Raw genomic sequence first — 16,932 nt, 5'->3', positions numbered from 1 at the left:
TTCTATTTCGGTTTGTCCGTAAATAGGAGTACCGGTTCATAATTACTATAAATGGTAAATAGGCTCCACATTCCACTAACTCATTCAATAGCTGCACCAAATAATTACTCTCTCTGTTCGCGAATACAAGTCTCAGTTGGTAAAGATGCTTCACATTCTACTAACTCAATCCACACACATCATTTCAAACTAATATATATAAGTGAGATTTATATTCTATTAACTTTTTTTCTATCCAATTTTTTTAACATTTTTTATAATTCATAACGAAAAGAATTGAAACTCGTATTCCCAAACTTGTGGAGAATAAAGATTTGAAATCTAAGTAGTCGCGGGCAAAAAAAGACCTCAACTGCAACTGAAATCTGTTAACTATCGATTTCCTTAGCTCTTTTTTCATCTTATTTTTTTTCTATTGTTTCATATAGAGTATGTTTCTGTTTTTTTATATAGGTTCCATACATCACACGCAACCTAAATAATCATTTTTGCAATTAAAGAAAAGAGTAAGGTTGGAATAAATGAGAAGTGGACACCTAATACGTGGTTTAATGGCCATGTGATTTAGAATTTAGGTCATTGTCTACTATACGCAATTTGGGGATTACAAAATTGCGTAAATAAATCGTAACACTTGTCACACATTAATTTACCACTAATAAGCATTTTTTTACGCACAAAATCAAATATTGGAACATGAGGTGAGCTGTCAAAGGATATCCCAAAAAATCCACAACAAAGAATATCATAATTGCATTAGCAAAGCGAAAAATGAAGTCTCAAAACACAACCCAAAACTTAGACCAAACCAAGTTTAGAACAACAAAAGCTCATGAAGAATGGGACAGCAACATAGAGCAACAATAGAGAAACGTGGATGGAGCATTCGTCAGTCCAAACGACATGACCAAGAACTCGAAATGCCCATCATGTGTTCTGAACGCCGTCTTAAAAATGTCTGCCTAATGCATCCTAATCTGGTGATAGCCTGAGTGCAGATCCAACTTAGTGAAGAACACCGCCTTACCCAACTCATCAAATAACTCGTCCGTCGTGGGAATGGGAAATGATCGGGCACCGTCGCCAAATTCAAGGCGCGGTAGTCGATGCAGAAACGAAAAGTGTCGTCCTTCTTACGAATCAGTAGCACCGGCGAAGAGAACGGGCTTTGGCTCCTCCGAATAATCCCCTGCTCCAACATTTCCTGCACCTGGCGCTCAATCTCGTAAAACGGGCTTTGTGAACGAGGTGAGTGAGAATTGGGCCATCTCCCAGATTTCGGATACTGGATTCATGGGCCTGCTTCATTCAATGTAGATAGATATTAGTATTTTACTTTTTTTTGTGCGGATAGAAATAATTATATTCTTCAACAAATACTGATGGTTAGCTCTGTCAGAGAAGATGAATTCCAACGTAAGTGAATTCAAGGGTGTGAAAAGCAAATATCATTATCTTGACTCAATATTTTTAATATTAAAGTTTCCCCTAAATTTTAGTAATATTTAATTCGGAAGTTATAATGTACTCCCTCCGTCCCCTAAAAGGAGTCATTGTTTGACCGGGCACGAGTTTTAAGAAATGTAAAGAAGAGTTGGTTGAAAAAGTTAGTGGAATGTGGACTCACTTTTTTATATTGATTTTATAATAAAATGTGAGTGGAGTGAGTTAGTGGAATGTGGGACCTACTACCATTTATGGTAAAAATGAAGAGTGACTCTTAATGGGGGACGGCCCAAAAAGGAAATTAGCGACTCTTATTCGGGGACGGAGGGAGTATATACTATATGGGTGGGACTTCTCCACGGATATTCTGAATTATTAATAAAAAAACTTAATTATTTTATTGCATTCCAAATTCAGAGATTTTATTTATGAACAATCTACCATGTACAAACATCTTTAGTATGTAGTTTATACTCCACATTTAAGTGTCAATTAGTGAAGCTTGCTTTATCTAGCCACTGTAATTTTCTGCCCATTTGCCACACTTTACTTCTCTTCATGTTTGATTAATGAAATGGTTCATCTTTATTTGAAAAAAATAATGTTTAGGATAATACAGAAAACATTTTTAAATCGGACTGATCTAAAAATTAAATACATGTTTCATCCTTTTTCATTTTTTTTTCTACTCATGAATTTATCGAGTTATATTATCCTTACTAAGTCGACGTTATTAAAGACAAAATTGCTAAAAAAATTTGCAAAAGAACAAAATAAACTTTGCAGCAAAAGAAGGGTTCGACAGAAGAAGAAAAAGAAAATGTTAGTATAATTATATATTTTTGATACTAATTAAAAATAGGATTAATGAGAGCTTCTGTTATCATTTTAATAGGGAAAAGGTTCTTCCGAAAACATTAAAAAATGAGACTATTTTCCCTAAAGAGTGAGGTGTAGGTTTTTCTTTTAAAAAAGAGTGTGACACCCTAAGTATATATTTTATGCCAAATAAACACAAATCCCTTAAAAATTTAAATTATTGAACCTAACTAATCACACATTATAAAGTACTACTACCAAATAGTTCATGTAGTAATATTAGTGGGGGCCTTCTTGAATTATTCGATCGAAGAAAAATACTAGTCCCAACACTACTAAATTGTATTGCCACTCAATTTTCCTTCGATATTCAAACAGGCTTAGACTGTGGTCCGCTACACATATAGACATAGACATATTATCTCTCTCAAACACGCACACACACACACACACACACAAACACACTTACTATGAAATTAATTGATCGGTTCCAATCATGAATATTTAAAACATGAAAAAGTGTACATTTGAGAGTGGATGGGCATTTCCTTTTCAAATAGATTAAGGGCAATTTCTTTTCACATGCATTTGTCCTTGAGTGTTCATGCATGCATGTTCTTGAAAAATTGAGATATGTTCCACACAAATTGTGATGCATTTTACTATTTTTATATGATAAACATTGATCTACAATTAACATATATTAATATAGTATATGTGTGGCTTTTTTTATGAAAATAAAAAATAATATTGCGTGTGTATTTGGAGGAGATGAAAGTGTGGTCGAATTAATAGTACTAATTAATCACATTCTTTACGTAAAATAATATTCATCGTCATGTAGGCGTTTTGGCCCTCCCATGCAAATCAAATTCTTTTATTTTTTCTATTTATGAAATTTGTCAATAATTTATTTCATATAATAAAATTTTATGCATTCCTCACTAAGTATATGTATAAGATTTATAATCCATGCAAGATCATTTTCTACAATTGAAATATAGCATTTTTTTATATCGATAGCATAAGTATATACTCCTATTAGACACCAACAAATTCATAATGTTAGTATCGAATTTATAATATTTCAGTGTTAATCTTGACAATGAAAATATGAGTAGTATAATCAGTACCATGAAAAGTTATGGATGCATGCATCATATAGCCCAACCAAATCAAAACTCTTGAGGTCCGACATAGTAAAAAAGGTTGTTGTTGAAGCCAGAAGGTACGTAGATGTGTTGTGACGGAAAATGATGACAATGAATAGCAGACGAAGAACGAAACACCACCCCAACTCCTATAGAGGAAATGCTGAATTTAATAGAGTTTTCCGGATTCGATGCGATGGGCCGACCCCACTAGGATCTGCCAGATTCATATTAATAGTACCCAAAAAAAGTTTGGGTGCATGCACCCGTTATACGTGGTTTTCATTCTTCCTATTTGCATAAATATAATTAATATTAGTTCTTCCCTCGTGAGTTTTTTTTTGTGAAAGGTATTTCTCTCCAAACTTTTGTTGTCATTTTTAGATACTCTTTTATTCAAGAAAGTAAACAAAAATAAATGAATAAAGTGACCATACAAACAAGGAGATTATTTGATAAAATACAATATTGAATTCCATGATATAAAAAAAAGTATACTTTACTCTACATGTTAAAAAAAGGTACATAGTTATACTGAAATTGATGGTCTCACAAAACTGTACCATTTCACTATATCCAAATAAATCGAAATATTCACGAAATAAAATAATATAATCCTTTCCTGATTTGGAAAATGGGGATAGAAATTCCAGCACCTAAAATTCCCAGAATATCCAAACCCCCAAAAAAAATACACCCAAATTATTATTATTTTTGGTCATAATTATAATGTCTCAAAAATTCCAAAGCTGCGAAGATAATTCCTCAGTGTTATCATTTTCCGGCCAATAATAATCCACATTTTGCGAAGTTGTCGCCATGAAATCGCCCGAAAAATCGTCAAATCCCGGAAATAGCCCGAAATCCGAAATGTTATTACCCGTGCCAAGGGTCAAAAACTGGTCCAGGAAGTCATTATCCAGGGGTATATCAGTAATTTCGCGGTCAGGCCGCGCCGCTCCATCCGACACCGATGGGGACGGCGAGGAGAGAGAATCCGACTGCGAATCGAGATCGTCGACACGACCGGAGCTCTCCGCGGCGGCGGATGTTCCGGCGTGGGCGAATCGGGCGGCGGCGACCTGGATCTCGGCGGGTGTCATGGAGCGGCCGTTGTCGATCTCGGGGGGATTGTCAGGGAAATTGAACTTGGCGGAGGCGCCGCGGAGACAGTAGAGAGCGGCGTCGAAGGCACGCGCCGCCTTCTCGGCCGTGTCGTAGGATCCGAGCCAGATCCGCTCCCGGCAGTTGGGGAGCCTGATCTCGGAGACGTATTTCCCCCACTTGCGCTTCCGCACGCCTTTGTATTTGCAGGAGGAGGAGGAAGAGGAAGAGGAATCTTCTCGAACAACCTCTAATCCGGCGGAGGTGGAAGGGTGGTGGTTTTTCTCAGGTGATTTCACCATGTCAGTTAATTAGGGTTTAGGATTGGGGATTTAATTTGATTTTGTTTTGTTTTGTTTTGGTTTGGTTTGGTTTGGTTTGGGAGAAATGAATGGATTGAGTTTAGGGGAAATGGCGGCTTTGGGGGAGTTTATATACGCGGGAATGGCGAGTGAGTGAGGTCAACAGTGGACACGTGGGTCATAGGCGCGATAAAAATAATGAGGAGAGAGTTTTTTTGTTTACGCGGTGGGTTAGACTAGAGTGAGAATTGTGCACATGGGAAATTCGAGTTCCACGTGGTATATAAAATGAGAGGCATCGAGGAAGAAGCACGATATGAGATTATGGAACCCATCATATCCACTCACTACTCACTACTCACTACTCACTATACTATCATTTCACTACTCACTATATTCATATCATTACTCATTAGAGCAATTGCACTCGGCTAAAGGACGACCTAAAGCCCGCCTTATGCATCGTCACGTCAGCATTTTATCCTTCTACCATTCCACCTGCAGTGGGGCGCCCTAAAGGCCGCCCTATAAATTTCACTATTGTTTTGTTAATTAATTTAAATATTTTCAAATATGTCAATGCAAAATAATTAAAAAATACCATGATTAATTAAAAACGACAAATCCTACATTGATTAAAAAAAAGTTTTACACGAGTTAGAAATGAAAAAAAATTGACTACTCTACAAAAGTCCCAACTTGCGCTGCAGCTCATCGATCATCCCCTGGAGGTATTCGGCTTTGGCCGGGTCCTGACATTGCATGAGGGCGTTGTGCGTGTCCAACAACGTCCTCTGGTTGTCGGTCGCTGCCAACTCCGCGTAGGCAAATGCCGTCGGGGTTGGGATCGGCGATGGGGGGCGGTCGCGACTTGCGAGGAGGATGTCGCATTCGCATCCCCTTGTTCTTCGCAGCCTTGACGCCAATGGGACGTCGGGAAGACACTGGTGTGCCGGAACTCTCCTCCTCCTCGTACATCGCCCGGTTGAGGTCCACCGGATATGCGCCGCTTTCGCTGCTTGTGTAAGCACCGGCTTCGGTGGTCCTCGTCCTCTTTGGCGCAGGCGATGGCAGAATCCCGCCCTGGAACTTCTGTCTGTCCTTCAAGAGCGCCCAGATGTTGAAATGCTTGAAGTCGCCGTACATTGACTGGTACGACAACAACGCTCTATCGCGCACATCGCTCAAGCTCTCGCCGCTTCTCTGCTCACTCGAGCACTTCTCGTACTCCGCTGAGAACTTGTTGACTTGCTTCTTCACCTGATCCCAGTGCTTGCAGAGCTGCTCCCTATGGCGCTTGTATGCGCTCGGCGGCTTCGCCTCATTGTAGCGCTCGGCGATGCGCTCCCAGTACGCAACCTGCTTTTGGTTGTTCGCGAATATCGGGTCTTCCGAAATATCCACCCAACACCTCGCCAAGACGAGGGTTTCATCCAGTTGGCACTAGCGTATTTACATGGGAACAAAGGGGTACAGCTGTACCCCCAAATATTTCTAATAATACTATATAAGATTCGGCTAAATGTAATTGGAGTGGATGGCCAAGTGGTAAAATTCCCAGGATATCTCCTGCTGCACCCAGGTTCGAGTCTCTTCTAGTGCATTTCATAATTTTATGTTCTCCTCTATGATAGAATAGTTTTTTTACCTTTTATATTACTAATGCATTAGAATATTTAATGCCTTTAATTTTTCTTATGTAACATTTTTTATTTTTCTACTAATATATTTAATTTCCTTATCTTTTCACTATTCTCAAGCTTAATTCATTTTAATTTTTTGTATTTCTAAACATTTTTTTGTACTTCTAAACATTTTTTTGTACTGCATTTAGTTTTTATTGTGTATTTATTGTCCTCTATGATATAATAGTTTTTTTTACCTTTTATTATTACTAATGCATTAGAATATTTAATGCCTTTAATTTTTCTTATGTAACATTTTTTAATTTTCTACTAATATATTTAATTTCCTTATCTTTTCACTATTCTCAAGCTTAATTCCTTTTAATTTTTTGTATTTTTAAACATTTTTTTTGTAATGCATTTAGTTTTTATTGTGTATTTATTGTCCTTTTTAATATATTTGGATTATTTTAATCATTTTTCAAATATTTTGTAAAGTATTTTAATCTTCTTGTAATAAATTTTATATTTATATTTTTTGTATTTCTAATACATTTTTAAATTATTGAAAATTTTCTTAAATAAGCCAAAAGATGTTTTGTCATTAAAAATAACGCACTTTGCAAAAGCTTAAATAAATTATCTCTAATATATAAATATAAGAATTTTCATTTTTGACAGTTGAGGTCATCCAAATAAAAGATAATGATACTTTAAAAAAAACAATGACAAGTTAAAAGAAGATATTAACCGAATCTGAAGCTCGAAGATAGTAATTATTTATCGTACCCCCAAACCAAAAATTCTGGATCCGCCACTGCCAGTTGGTAGTTCGTCCTCCCGGGGGCGTACTCTTCATTCGTTTCTGGAGGTGGCACCTTGTGCGCCCGGTGCCGGTTCCGCTTCTTTCTGGCAGGGGCGGCGACGGCGGAGGGCGCGGCGCGGCGGGTAAGGGCGGCGGGGTGAGTTGGAGACAGCTCCATGTCAGACAGACCGTACGAATCCGTACTGAATTCGGGATCGTACTGTGTGTTGGAGTCGAACGACCGATATTCGTCAGGGTCTGTACCCGGCCAACGTGCACCACCCCCAAACATCGGACTATTTGAACTTGGGTATTCACAGAATCCATTTTATAGTGTAATTTGAGTGTGGAAAAGTGAATGGAAAGGTTACAAATGAAGGTGGGGTATGGAGTAATTATATAAATAAATTTTTCGGAATTAAAAAATAAAATAAAAAATAAAAACGCGTTGCATCGTCCGCGTCGCCCATAGTGGGCGGACGATGGCGCGGACGATGCTCTATCGTCCGCTGACGATCTATAGGGCGTGGACGATGCATCGGGCATCGTCCGCGCACCCACAGTGGGCGGACGATGGCGCGCTCGAGGCATCAGGCGGCCTATCGTCCACCCATTGCGGATGCTCTAAAGACATTAAAATTAAGAATCATATACTAAGTCAACTTATTTTTATTATCTTTGCATCGGGCGCGTCATCGTCCGCCCCATTGCGGATGCTCTAAAGACATTAAAATTAAGATTATTAAAATGGTAAAAATTAAAATTAAGAATCATATACTAAGTCAACTTATTTTCATTATCTTTGTGGTTAATTGATCTATCGTGATTTTTGCCATATAATTACAAAAGCGAAATGATGTAATCTAGAATACGAATATTGAAAAGGAAGTCTTGTCTACACGAGCACTGGCGAGCTATGGGCTAAAGATAATTATTTATACTCCACATCTTGAATTATTCATATATACAACTTAAGTAGGATTAGTATTTCTTTACATGATATTTTTGTATGTGTATTTGTTAACACATATTATACAGAATCTTTGTCTTGTCCATGTTAGAGAATAGAGACTGGTTCTACTAATTAATTCAAATGAGAAGTATCTTTGGGTGGACCCAAATATAGTGAAGCCAATATTTTTACTTTTTGTACAATGGTAGTAGTCCTTATTCGTTGCTCCCTCCGTCCTATAATAAAAGTCACATTTCATCATTGTAGTACGTTTTACAATAAAAATCATATTTCACCTTTATTATAAATGGCAGGTAGGTCTCACATTTCACTAACTTACTTTATTCACATTTTATTATAAAACTAATATAAAAAAATTGGGCCTCATATTCCATTAACTTTTCCAACCCAATATTCTTTAACTTTCTTCAAGCTCGTGTTCATACCAAGTGTGACTCATATTGTGAGATCGAGAGAGTATATACTTCGATATTTACATCTCAAATTTATGAATAATGCATGCAGGTACAAGATTAAAGAAGGTTCCACACTTAAAATGATATAAATAAATTTGTAATAGTAATAGTTAGATATAACTGGATTGGATTGCAGATATATTCCGAACTCAACTTGCACAATTTTTGTGGTTAGTATTTATATGTTGTTGTCATTCTTTTCTTTATTGTTCTTATTTTTGGAGTTCAATAAAAGCAAGTGAGAAATAGCTTTTTGTTTTTTCATAAATCATAATGCAATATCTGGGCAACCACAGTGCTAAGCATTAAAAAAAAATTGAACATATACAGTATTATACACTGTTCACATGTTCACATATTTATAGTATTCTCATACTTATAAGTAATATCCACGCTTTTACTAAAATAAAACAATTTCACGTGGTAGGCTCTGATTATAAAACGGCCTGCAACACAGTGTTTTGACAATAGAGCACGCCGGTATGTGCTCAAAAAGTTAATCTTACACTTTGTTATTTTTTTTTAAAATCCACCTTCATAATTTCCAATAGTATTATTTTAACAACATTTCAAACTACATTTTCTAGTTAGAAACTAATTGTTTAAAATATTAATGCAAATAAATTTGTACAGTACATATTTATGTTCGCGCACGTGTGTGTGAAATTGAGAGGGGTGGGGGTGGGAGTAGCCCCCTACTAAGAAATGTATTTGAACTAGAACTTACTATTATTGTGGGAATGGAATTTTTTTTTCGAATTATAATCGTCCATGGGTTTAATCCATTCCAATACATGTAAGAGCATCCACAATGGGACGCCCGATGCTTGCCATCGTCTGCGGGAGCCATCGTCCGCCCCATTGTGGGTGTCCGCCATCGTCCGCGCCCTACGTCCACGCCCGATGCATCGTCCGCGGTTGAAGCGCGAACGATGGCCTATCGTCCGCGCCATCGGGCGCCCCATTGCGGGATCGGTGGACGATGGTCGCGGACGATGCCACGCGTTTTTGAGTTTGCGTATTTTTTTTAATTCGTATTGTAATGTATGGGCAACCAACAAGACAATGCGCAACTCATGAACGACATGATTGAAGAAGTGTGTGCCCGTAACCGCCGTCGTTGAGTTTGCGTATTTTTTTAATTCGTATTGTAATGTATTAATTTTTATATATGAAATGAAGTTTTTTCCCAATTTTTTGTTATTTAAATATTCAAATAAAATAAAATGCATAGGGCGCGCCTTAGGGAGCCCCATTGCAGGTAAGAGGATAAAACTGTTGACGTAGCGCGCCATAGGGCGCGCCCTTGTGGATGCTCTAATAACATAGTAAATTAGTATAAGTGAAGAATATACAACAACAGTGTATATATTTTGATTTTAAAAAAATACGAAGCGCAATACGCTAGAAATAAATAAATATTGGTATATAGTCCTAAATATATAGAGCTTTATATCTAAAGTCATAGGAAAATAAGAAATACATAGAACTTTATGTCTTAAGAGTTGAGACAGGGGCCAACTGCAGGCATAGAGATTTCGAAACAACACAAAAGCATATATTGGTAGTGAAGATATTTAGATAGCATAGTCTGTAATTTAATTTATAGGGTAGTAATTGCAGTAGGCTCAACTAAATACGGAGTAAGTCACATAAGGTCCAACTAAATTTAACGATAGTATTAATTAAGTTTTGAATTGATACTTATTCAATTAGTATTTCAATATTACACTAACAATTATTACTACATGTTATCGGAAAAACCACGGCAAATTATAACCGCGGCAGTGTTTAACTGTAAATTTTGTAATTTAAAAATATTTTTGATATTATTGAACGAACCAAAAAATGGCACGTTAGTAGAAATATGTACAACTTAAAAACATGATTCGTCAAGAGCAAATTTATATGTGTTTGAATTTGATATAGCTCTACAAAATAGGGTAGTACTAATACGGAAGCATAAGGAAAAAACGGCAACTCTATAATAAGGTTCCTTTCCTATGTTTCTTTGTAGCAAAATAGCAATGTTTTGAATATAGGTAGTGCACTAGCAAAGTTATCGTGTCCAAATATTAGTGCATAATACAAATACATTGTAATTTATAATCTTAATACGTAACATTAAATGTCAATTATTTGAATTTTTATAATTGAAATCCAACCTTACGTAGTATCCTTATATGGCAAATGAAGAAGAATTTCTTTTGTTCTCGTCCCCCAATTTTGAAATGTTTTCAAATAAATAATTATCTAAAATTATTTATAGAGATGAGTAGTGTGATCCTTGAGCACGCATTTTAGATAAGTGTAGAGCAGTGGCGGAGCCAGAGATTTCATAATGGGGGTCCAAAATTAAACTTCAAAAAAAAATTACATAAATTAAATTATAAGGTTCAAAATGTAAAAGTCAAATGCAATCACATCATAACATTTGTCTTCTATTCTTAATCTTCTGAAACCGCTGCATAATAGTTTCATTGGTAACTTTAACAAACACATCCTTTTCGATGTAAGGAACTAAGCAATCGCAGGCGGTAGTCAAGCTTAGACTGTGTTGACTGTTTTGCCAAAGAGACCTCAATGTGTTGGGCTTGATTCATCAAATCCTCACATGCTAATCTGCACCTGTTACGAGCACTTTTATGGTTTCCAACATGATCTCTTAATCTTTCTTTCTTGCGCCAGACCGTAAATCCCCCTGATACAAAAGCATCTTGTCCATTTCCGTGGAGTCTTGAAAAAAGATAGCAATATAAACAAAAAGCTGCTTCCTTTGTAACACTATATTCCAACCAATCCTTAAATTCATCAAACCAATGTGAGACAAATTTACGTTTTCGATTTCCATCTACTGTAGGACGAAAATCATGATTACATGGTTGACACTGACCTTTAAGTAAGTAAGCTCTGCGAACTTGTTCTATTAAATTTGGTGGATAACTCATTATATCAGGTCGTTCTCCTGGATCACTTGGAAGATTCTCTAAATCAACCTTACTTTTATCTTCATTCGATAATTCTTGAGGTTGAAGAAGTGAAGGTTCAACTATGAAGAATCAATGGAAGAAAGTTTCTTGAAATAACGATCCATATACCTACAAAAATAGTCAACACTGATTAAGTTCAAAATATTTGATATTTTCTGTATGCAAAACTATTAACACACACATCAAATAAAAAATTGGAGTTATAAAATTCCAACTACAGAACCACCATAGTCCGTAGCCATTGAATTACATAAGCTATCTTCTTTCTCCCCCTTTGAATTATTATTGTAGCCAAACAAAAAAACAACCTATGTAGAAAAATTAATTGAATTATATTTGAGTTTTGAATATACCTAGTTCTAGTTTACCAGATTTCAGACTTGGAACGGCAGAATGAATACGCTAAATACAGACTTGGATTGGAACGGCAGAATGAATGCGCTAAATTAAGAGGCACGATTCATATATATTTTGCTGAAACCTATCTCTAATATTATATTTATTATAAATTATAATTATTGTGAAATTACTAAAATACCCCTAAGTTTTTTAAGAATTAGTGGGGGGACCATGGGCCCCCTGGCCCCACCCTCCCTCCGCCCCTGGTGTAGAGTGTAGTTGTGTGCCTTAATCCACCGTTCAAATTGTTTGTTGCAATCTGATGTGATCTAATTCGAGAAAAATATAGAATAAATGAGGATAATGATAGAATTTGGATGAAAAATAAGAGAAAATTCAAAGAATTTGAAGAAAACTGTGTATTTAAGGTGTGAATGAAGCGGAGGAGAAAATTGGGCATGTATAGAGGAGAATCTGATAAAACAATATCTATATTACTCTTTTCACACAACACAATAATAAATTTTTTTATTTTTGATAAAAATAAAAACTACGCATGTAGTAGTGAACATGGATGTGATGTTTCGACCATGGTATGACACATTAGAGTGTTATCACTCTAACTTCTACCTTAAATCTTTTATAGGAATATTATTATACGCTAACAATAATTAATTACTCCTTCTGTCCTACTAAAGATGACTCATTTTCTTTTTTGGTTTGATCCAATTAAAATGACCCATTACTAAAATTCAAAATATCTTTATCTCTACTTTATTCTCCCTTTCTTACTTACTCTCTCAACTTAACAAATAAAATAAAACTACATAAAATCTGGTATGCCCAAGGAATCTTTCTTGAAACGGAGAGAATACATGACAAATTATTCAAAAGGCTATATATAATGTTCTAGATTGCACAAATAATAAGTGGATGATATATTGATACGAAATAACAACAAATGAATCAAAGACCCATAATGTACGATCACAAGTTCACAACACTTTCACTCTTAAAATGTTTTATTTGCTGTACATAATGAGACAAATACAATGAACTCAATCAAATATTCCCAACCTGTTAAAAATATTAGAAAATGACACTTAAATATTTGACTGTAAAAGTGTAAATAGAGAATAAACGTGGACTAGATAACAGAGATCGGGTCGTTTTCAACGCGGTCGTTTTGAATGTTTTCAACAAAATTCAAATCTCAATTACTCACTTAAGCCATCTTTCTCTGAACACTTTTATTCTCATTTCTCACTCGTTAACTTCACCAGTTTCTAGTTACACTATCCCATGGCTCTTATTTAGCCCATGTTAAAATTAGTATTTTATACATTTAGTTTTATTCTGATATCTTAATAATTATTACTCCTATTGGCATTATTAGTTTCATAAATTACGTATATGTATACAATATTAATTTGCTTTAATACGTACTTTCCCCTATAAAAATACAATGAAATTTCTTGGAAGTAAATTTGCAACAAGCCTCTAAAAGTTTGACAGGATCAGTATTATACTAGGAGTAATAATCAGGGCATCATTTAGAATTTAGAAATAATTTAATTAAGATAGAGTTCAATTTTTTAAAAAAAGGAACACGTCAGCACGGAAAGCGACCAATCCTACGTGGCTGCGCATTACCTGGTTGTCCTTTTTCTAACTATTGAACACACCATACAATCTATCAACATTCAAATCATCAAAATAAACATAAAAATGTACATTATTCTTTTCAAAAGAGTACAACCAGATTTAGTAAATACGCGTTGTAGAATTTTTATTTTGACCCGTTTGAGAATGTAAGTTCAGCAACTGACTGCGGCAATCTCTCTCTTCAGTCTTAAACATGAGGGAGAGAGAGAGAAAGAGAGAGTTTGGTAGAAATATTATATTTGTTGGTAACTAATTAGATCTTAATCGTCAAATATTTCGTCCCTTAAACTAATAAAACTCGTTATCAATCTAGTCAAACTCATGGAGTGTTTTGTGAACATATTAAATACTCCTGTATAAAAAAGGATTCTAGAAAAACACTCCTAAATTAGTCAACCATTCGTTTCTAAGAAAATGGTACTTACTCCCTCCGTTTCTTCATAGTTGAGGCAAAATTTTTCGGCACGGAGTTTAAGAAAGGGATGTTGTATGTGTTAAATAAATAGATAAAAAAGTAAGAGCGGGAAAAAAGTAGAGAGAATAAAATAGAAAATGAATAAAGTAGAGAGAATAAAGTAAGAGACAGTAAAGTAAAAGAGAAAAAAAAATTACTATATAAGAAAATGATTAAACTATGAAGGAATTCCTCAAAATGGAAAAATGACTAAACTATAGAAAACAACAAAAAGGGTGTACAATTTTATTCCAATAGTTTCCATTTAGCGAATGCAAAAAAATTCTCGACGACAGCTGTATTCCCATAAATTTGGACAATAGGACTAAAATTTTAATACACTCACTTTGCACAAAAATTCACAATTTAATATTTTTATTTAAAAAATGATTTTTTATTGATAAGGGCTTCAGGTCATCCACATTCATGTCTCAATATCGTCTCATCCCTTAACTATTCATGGGCACACTGCACTTTTACCCCGTCTCTTAACTAAGAGACAACACCTGCAACCCTCCATCTCTTAACCATCTCATCCCTTAATTATTCATTCAATTTCATTTTTCATTTTTATTGCCAACAAATTCAATTAATATTTCATCGAAATATTAAATTAATACTAATAATTCATAAAATCATTAAAAATCATGAAAATTACAACATCCAAACATACGAAAAATACATAATTGAAATCCTAATATTACAATTTATTGAAATCCGCATAATCATGGAAAGTGATGCGGTGATCGTATAACGATTGCCAAGTTTTGCCCAAATGTGCTTCATTAGATCTTCCTAGAGTTGGGCGTGGGCGATACAATCACGTGTCCTTGACCGAACACACATTCGCTCTTGCAAAGAAGGATGCACTTCACTGCGAGGCGGACTACTTGCGGTAGAGCCTCCCGGGGTTTCAGGGTCGAACCAATTAAAATACTCCATCCGTCCCATGTTACTCGCACTTTTCATTTTAGGCCGTAAATTTGAGATTGATTTTTTGTGTAATTAAATAAGAATTTTAAGTGTAATGAGAAATCAGTTAATAAATGAGCTCTTAAATTAAACTAACATATTAATTAAATGCATTAATTCTAACTTAAACTATAAATAGTGTAAGGAGTTTGTGACGAGCCGAAAAACAACAGTGCAAGTAACATGGGGCGGAGGGAGTCGGAAAAAAATTAAAATATTAGAAAAATAGGCTATAAACGGCTAGTATTTTTTGGGGGAATTTTTTTTTTTGATTTTTTTCAGAATTTTAAAAAAACATTTTTTCAACGGATATAAACGACGCCCACTCGTGGGCCGGCGAGTGGGCGTCACGGCCGCACGGGAGCTCGCCACGTGGCCAACGCGCGTGGCGAGCCAGCTTGCCACCCTCCTCTCGGCGGAAGGATACGGGACGAGACAACATCGAGCCAGCGATGCGGATGCTCTCATTAAGATCCCCTTACTAGACTTGTTCCGGATTGGCTCATGTATTTGTAAAATCATCCATGGATAATATATGTAATTTACGATTGAAAAAATATAAGATTTTATAAATAATTCAAAATTCCTCAAATTATCAGTATTTTGTATTTAGAATAGTATATTAAAACGTAAAAATACATGTGAAATTAAAAGAAAACCATGAAATGATTTATAAATGCTTGCTAAGCCTCGGATCCGTCATGGATTTGGGTCTCAGCAATCGTATTTTGTTATTTCTCACATTCTTAAAGGCAACGACTATTCTTGCAAGTCAGCAAGTCATAATACAATCAAGTTCAAGTATATAATGAATATAAATTTGATGAAAGAATCACTAAGAGATTAAGCCATGAAAATGGATTAAAGATGAAATAAAGTTAAATAAATTAATTGTAAAAATCATGGATTAAATATGCCCGGTCAATGGATTTTGACCAAATAATAAATGTGACGAGACATTTAATTTTGTGAAATTAAATGACATAGCGTCGATCTACATTTTACGTACCTAAATGTAGTATATTCACTTTCTCAAATCCGATTTCCGGTGAGTGAGAAATAGTGGATTAAAATTGGGCATAATTAGCTTTTAATTAAAGCTTGGAGATGGAGCTTAGGGAATAATTAACTAGTGTTAATTATCCCACATTGGAGGATTAACACATCTTTAATGTGTATAAATTAAGTGACTTTATGTTACTTAATAATTATAGTGGACCAAGATGGGTGAAAGAGCCCACACGCGCGCACACGCGCGCGCCGCCGCCGCCGCCCGCCCGAGCCCGTGCCCGTGCCCGTGCTCGCGCTCGCGGGCCGCGGGCCTGATCTCGATCTTGGACTTGGACTTGGACTTGGATCTTGGTCTTTGGGTGGTCTTTGGGCTTGGTGCTTGGCCCAAACTATTCTTTTTGGACCACCGCCGAGTCAGCAATCCAAGTGGCTTGACACGTCGTCAAGCGAAGCACAGTCACGGCTGCCACGTGCGAAATCCACACGCTCCACACACGGATGGCACACTCCTGCCACACGCCTGTAACCGACGTCGGTTACGAATTGCCATGATGACAGCCATCATGGCTGTTGACCCCCTGCAGTGGACTGAGCCTATAAATAGGCCAGCCATTCCATGCATCACTACACAATTCAAAAAAAAACATTCTGCATCATAAGCTCTCTCCCTCTCCCTGCATAGTTTTTCTGTCGAAGCTCTGCCCTCTCCTCCATCCAGTTCGCCGGAGCTCTGCTGATTGCGGTGCTGCATCAATAGAGACGTAGCCGTTTTACCTTTGGGGACGACACGCCAAACCGAAGAGCACTACCGGGGCGTATCT

At 36.1% G+C, this 16,932-nt stretch overlaps 1 protein-coding gene across 1 annotated transcript; it reads right to left on the bottom strand.

Moving 5' to 3' along the window:
* Positions 1-3,867: 3,867 nt before the first annotated feature.
* LOC121797860 (ethylene-responsive transcription factor ERF017-like) lies at positions 3,868-4,930 on the bottom strand. Its single transcript, XM_042196617.1, has one exon. The coding sequence runs from the start codon at positions 4,820-4,822 to the stop codon at positions 4,151-4,153; it is 672 nt and encodes a 223-aa protein (XP_042052551.1). The 5' UTR covers positions 4,823-4,930; the 3' UTR covers positions 3,868-4,150.
* Between the last annotated feature and the right edge of the window lie 12,002 nt (positions 4,931-16,932).

This window comes from Salvia splendens, chromosome 4, assembly GCF_004379255.2.
Source record: "Salvia splendens isolate huo1 chromosome 4, SspV2, whole genome shotgun sequence".
Lineage (NCBI taxonomy): Eukaryota > Viridiplantae > Streptophyta > Magnoliopsida > Lamiales > Lamiaceae > Salvia > Salvia splendens.
This window is presented reverse-complemented; position numbering and strand designations above follow the sequence as displayed.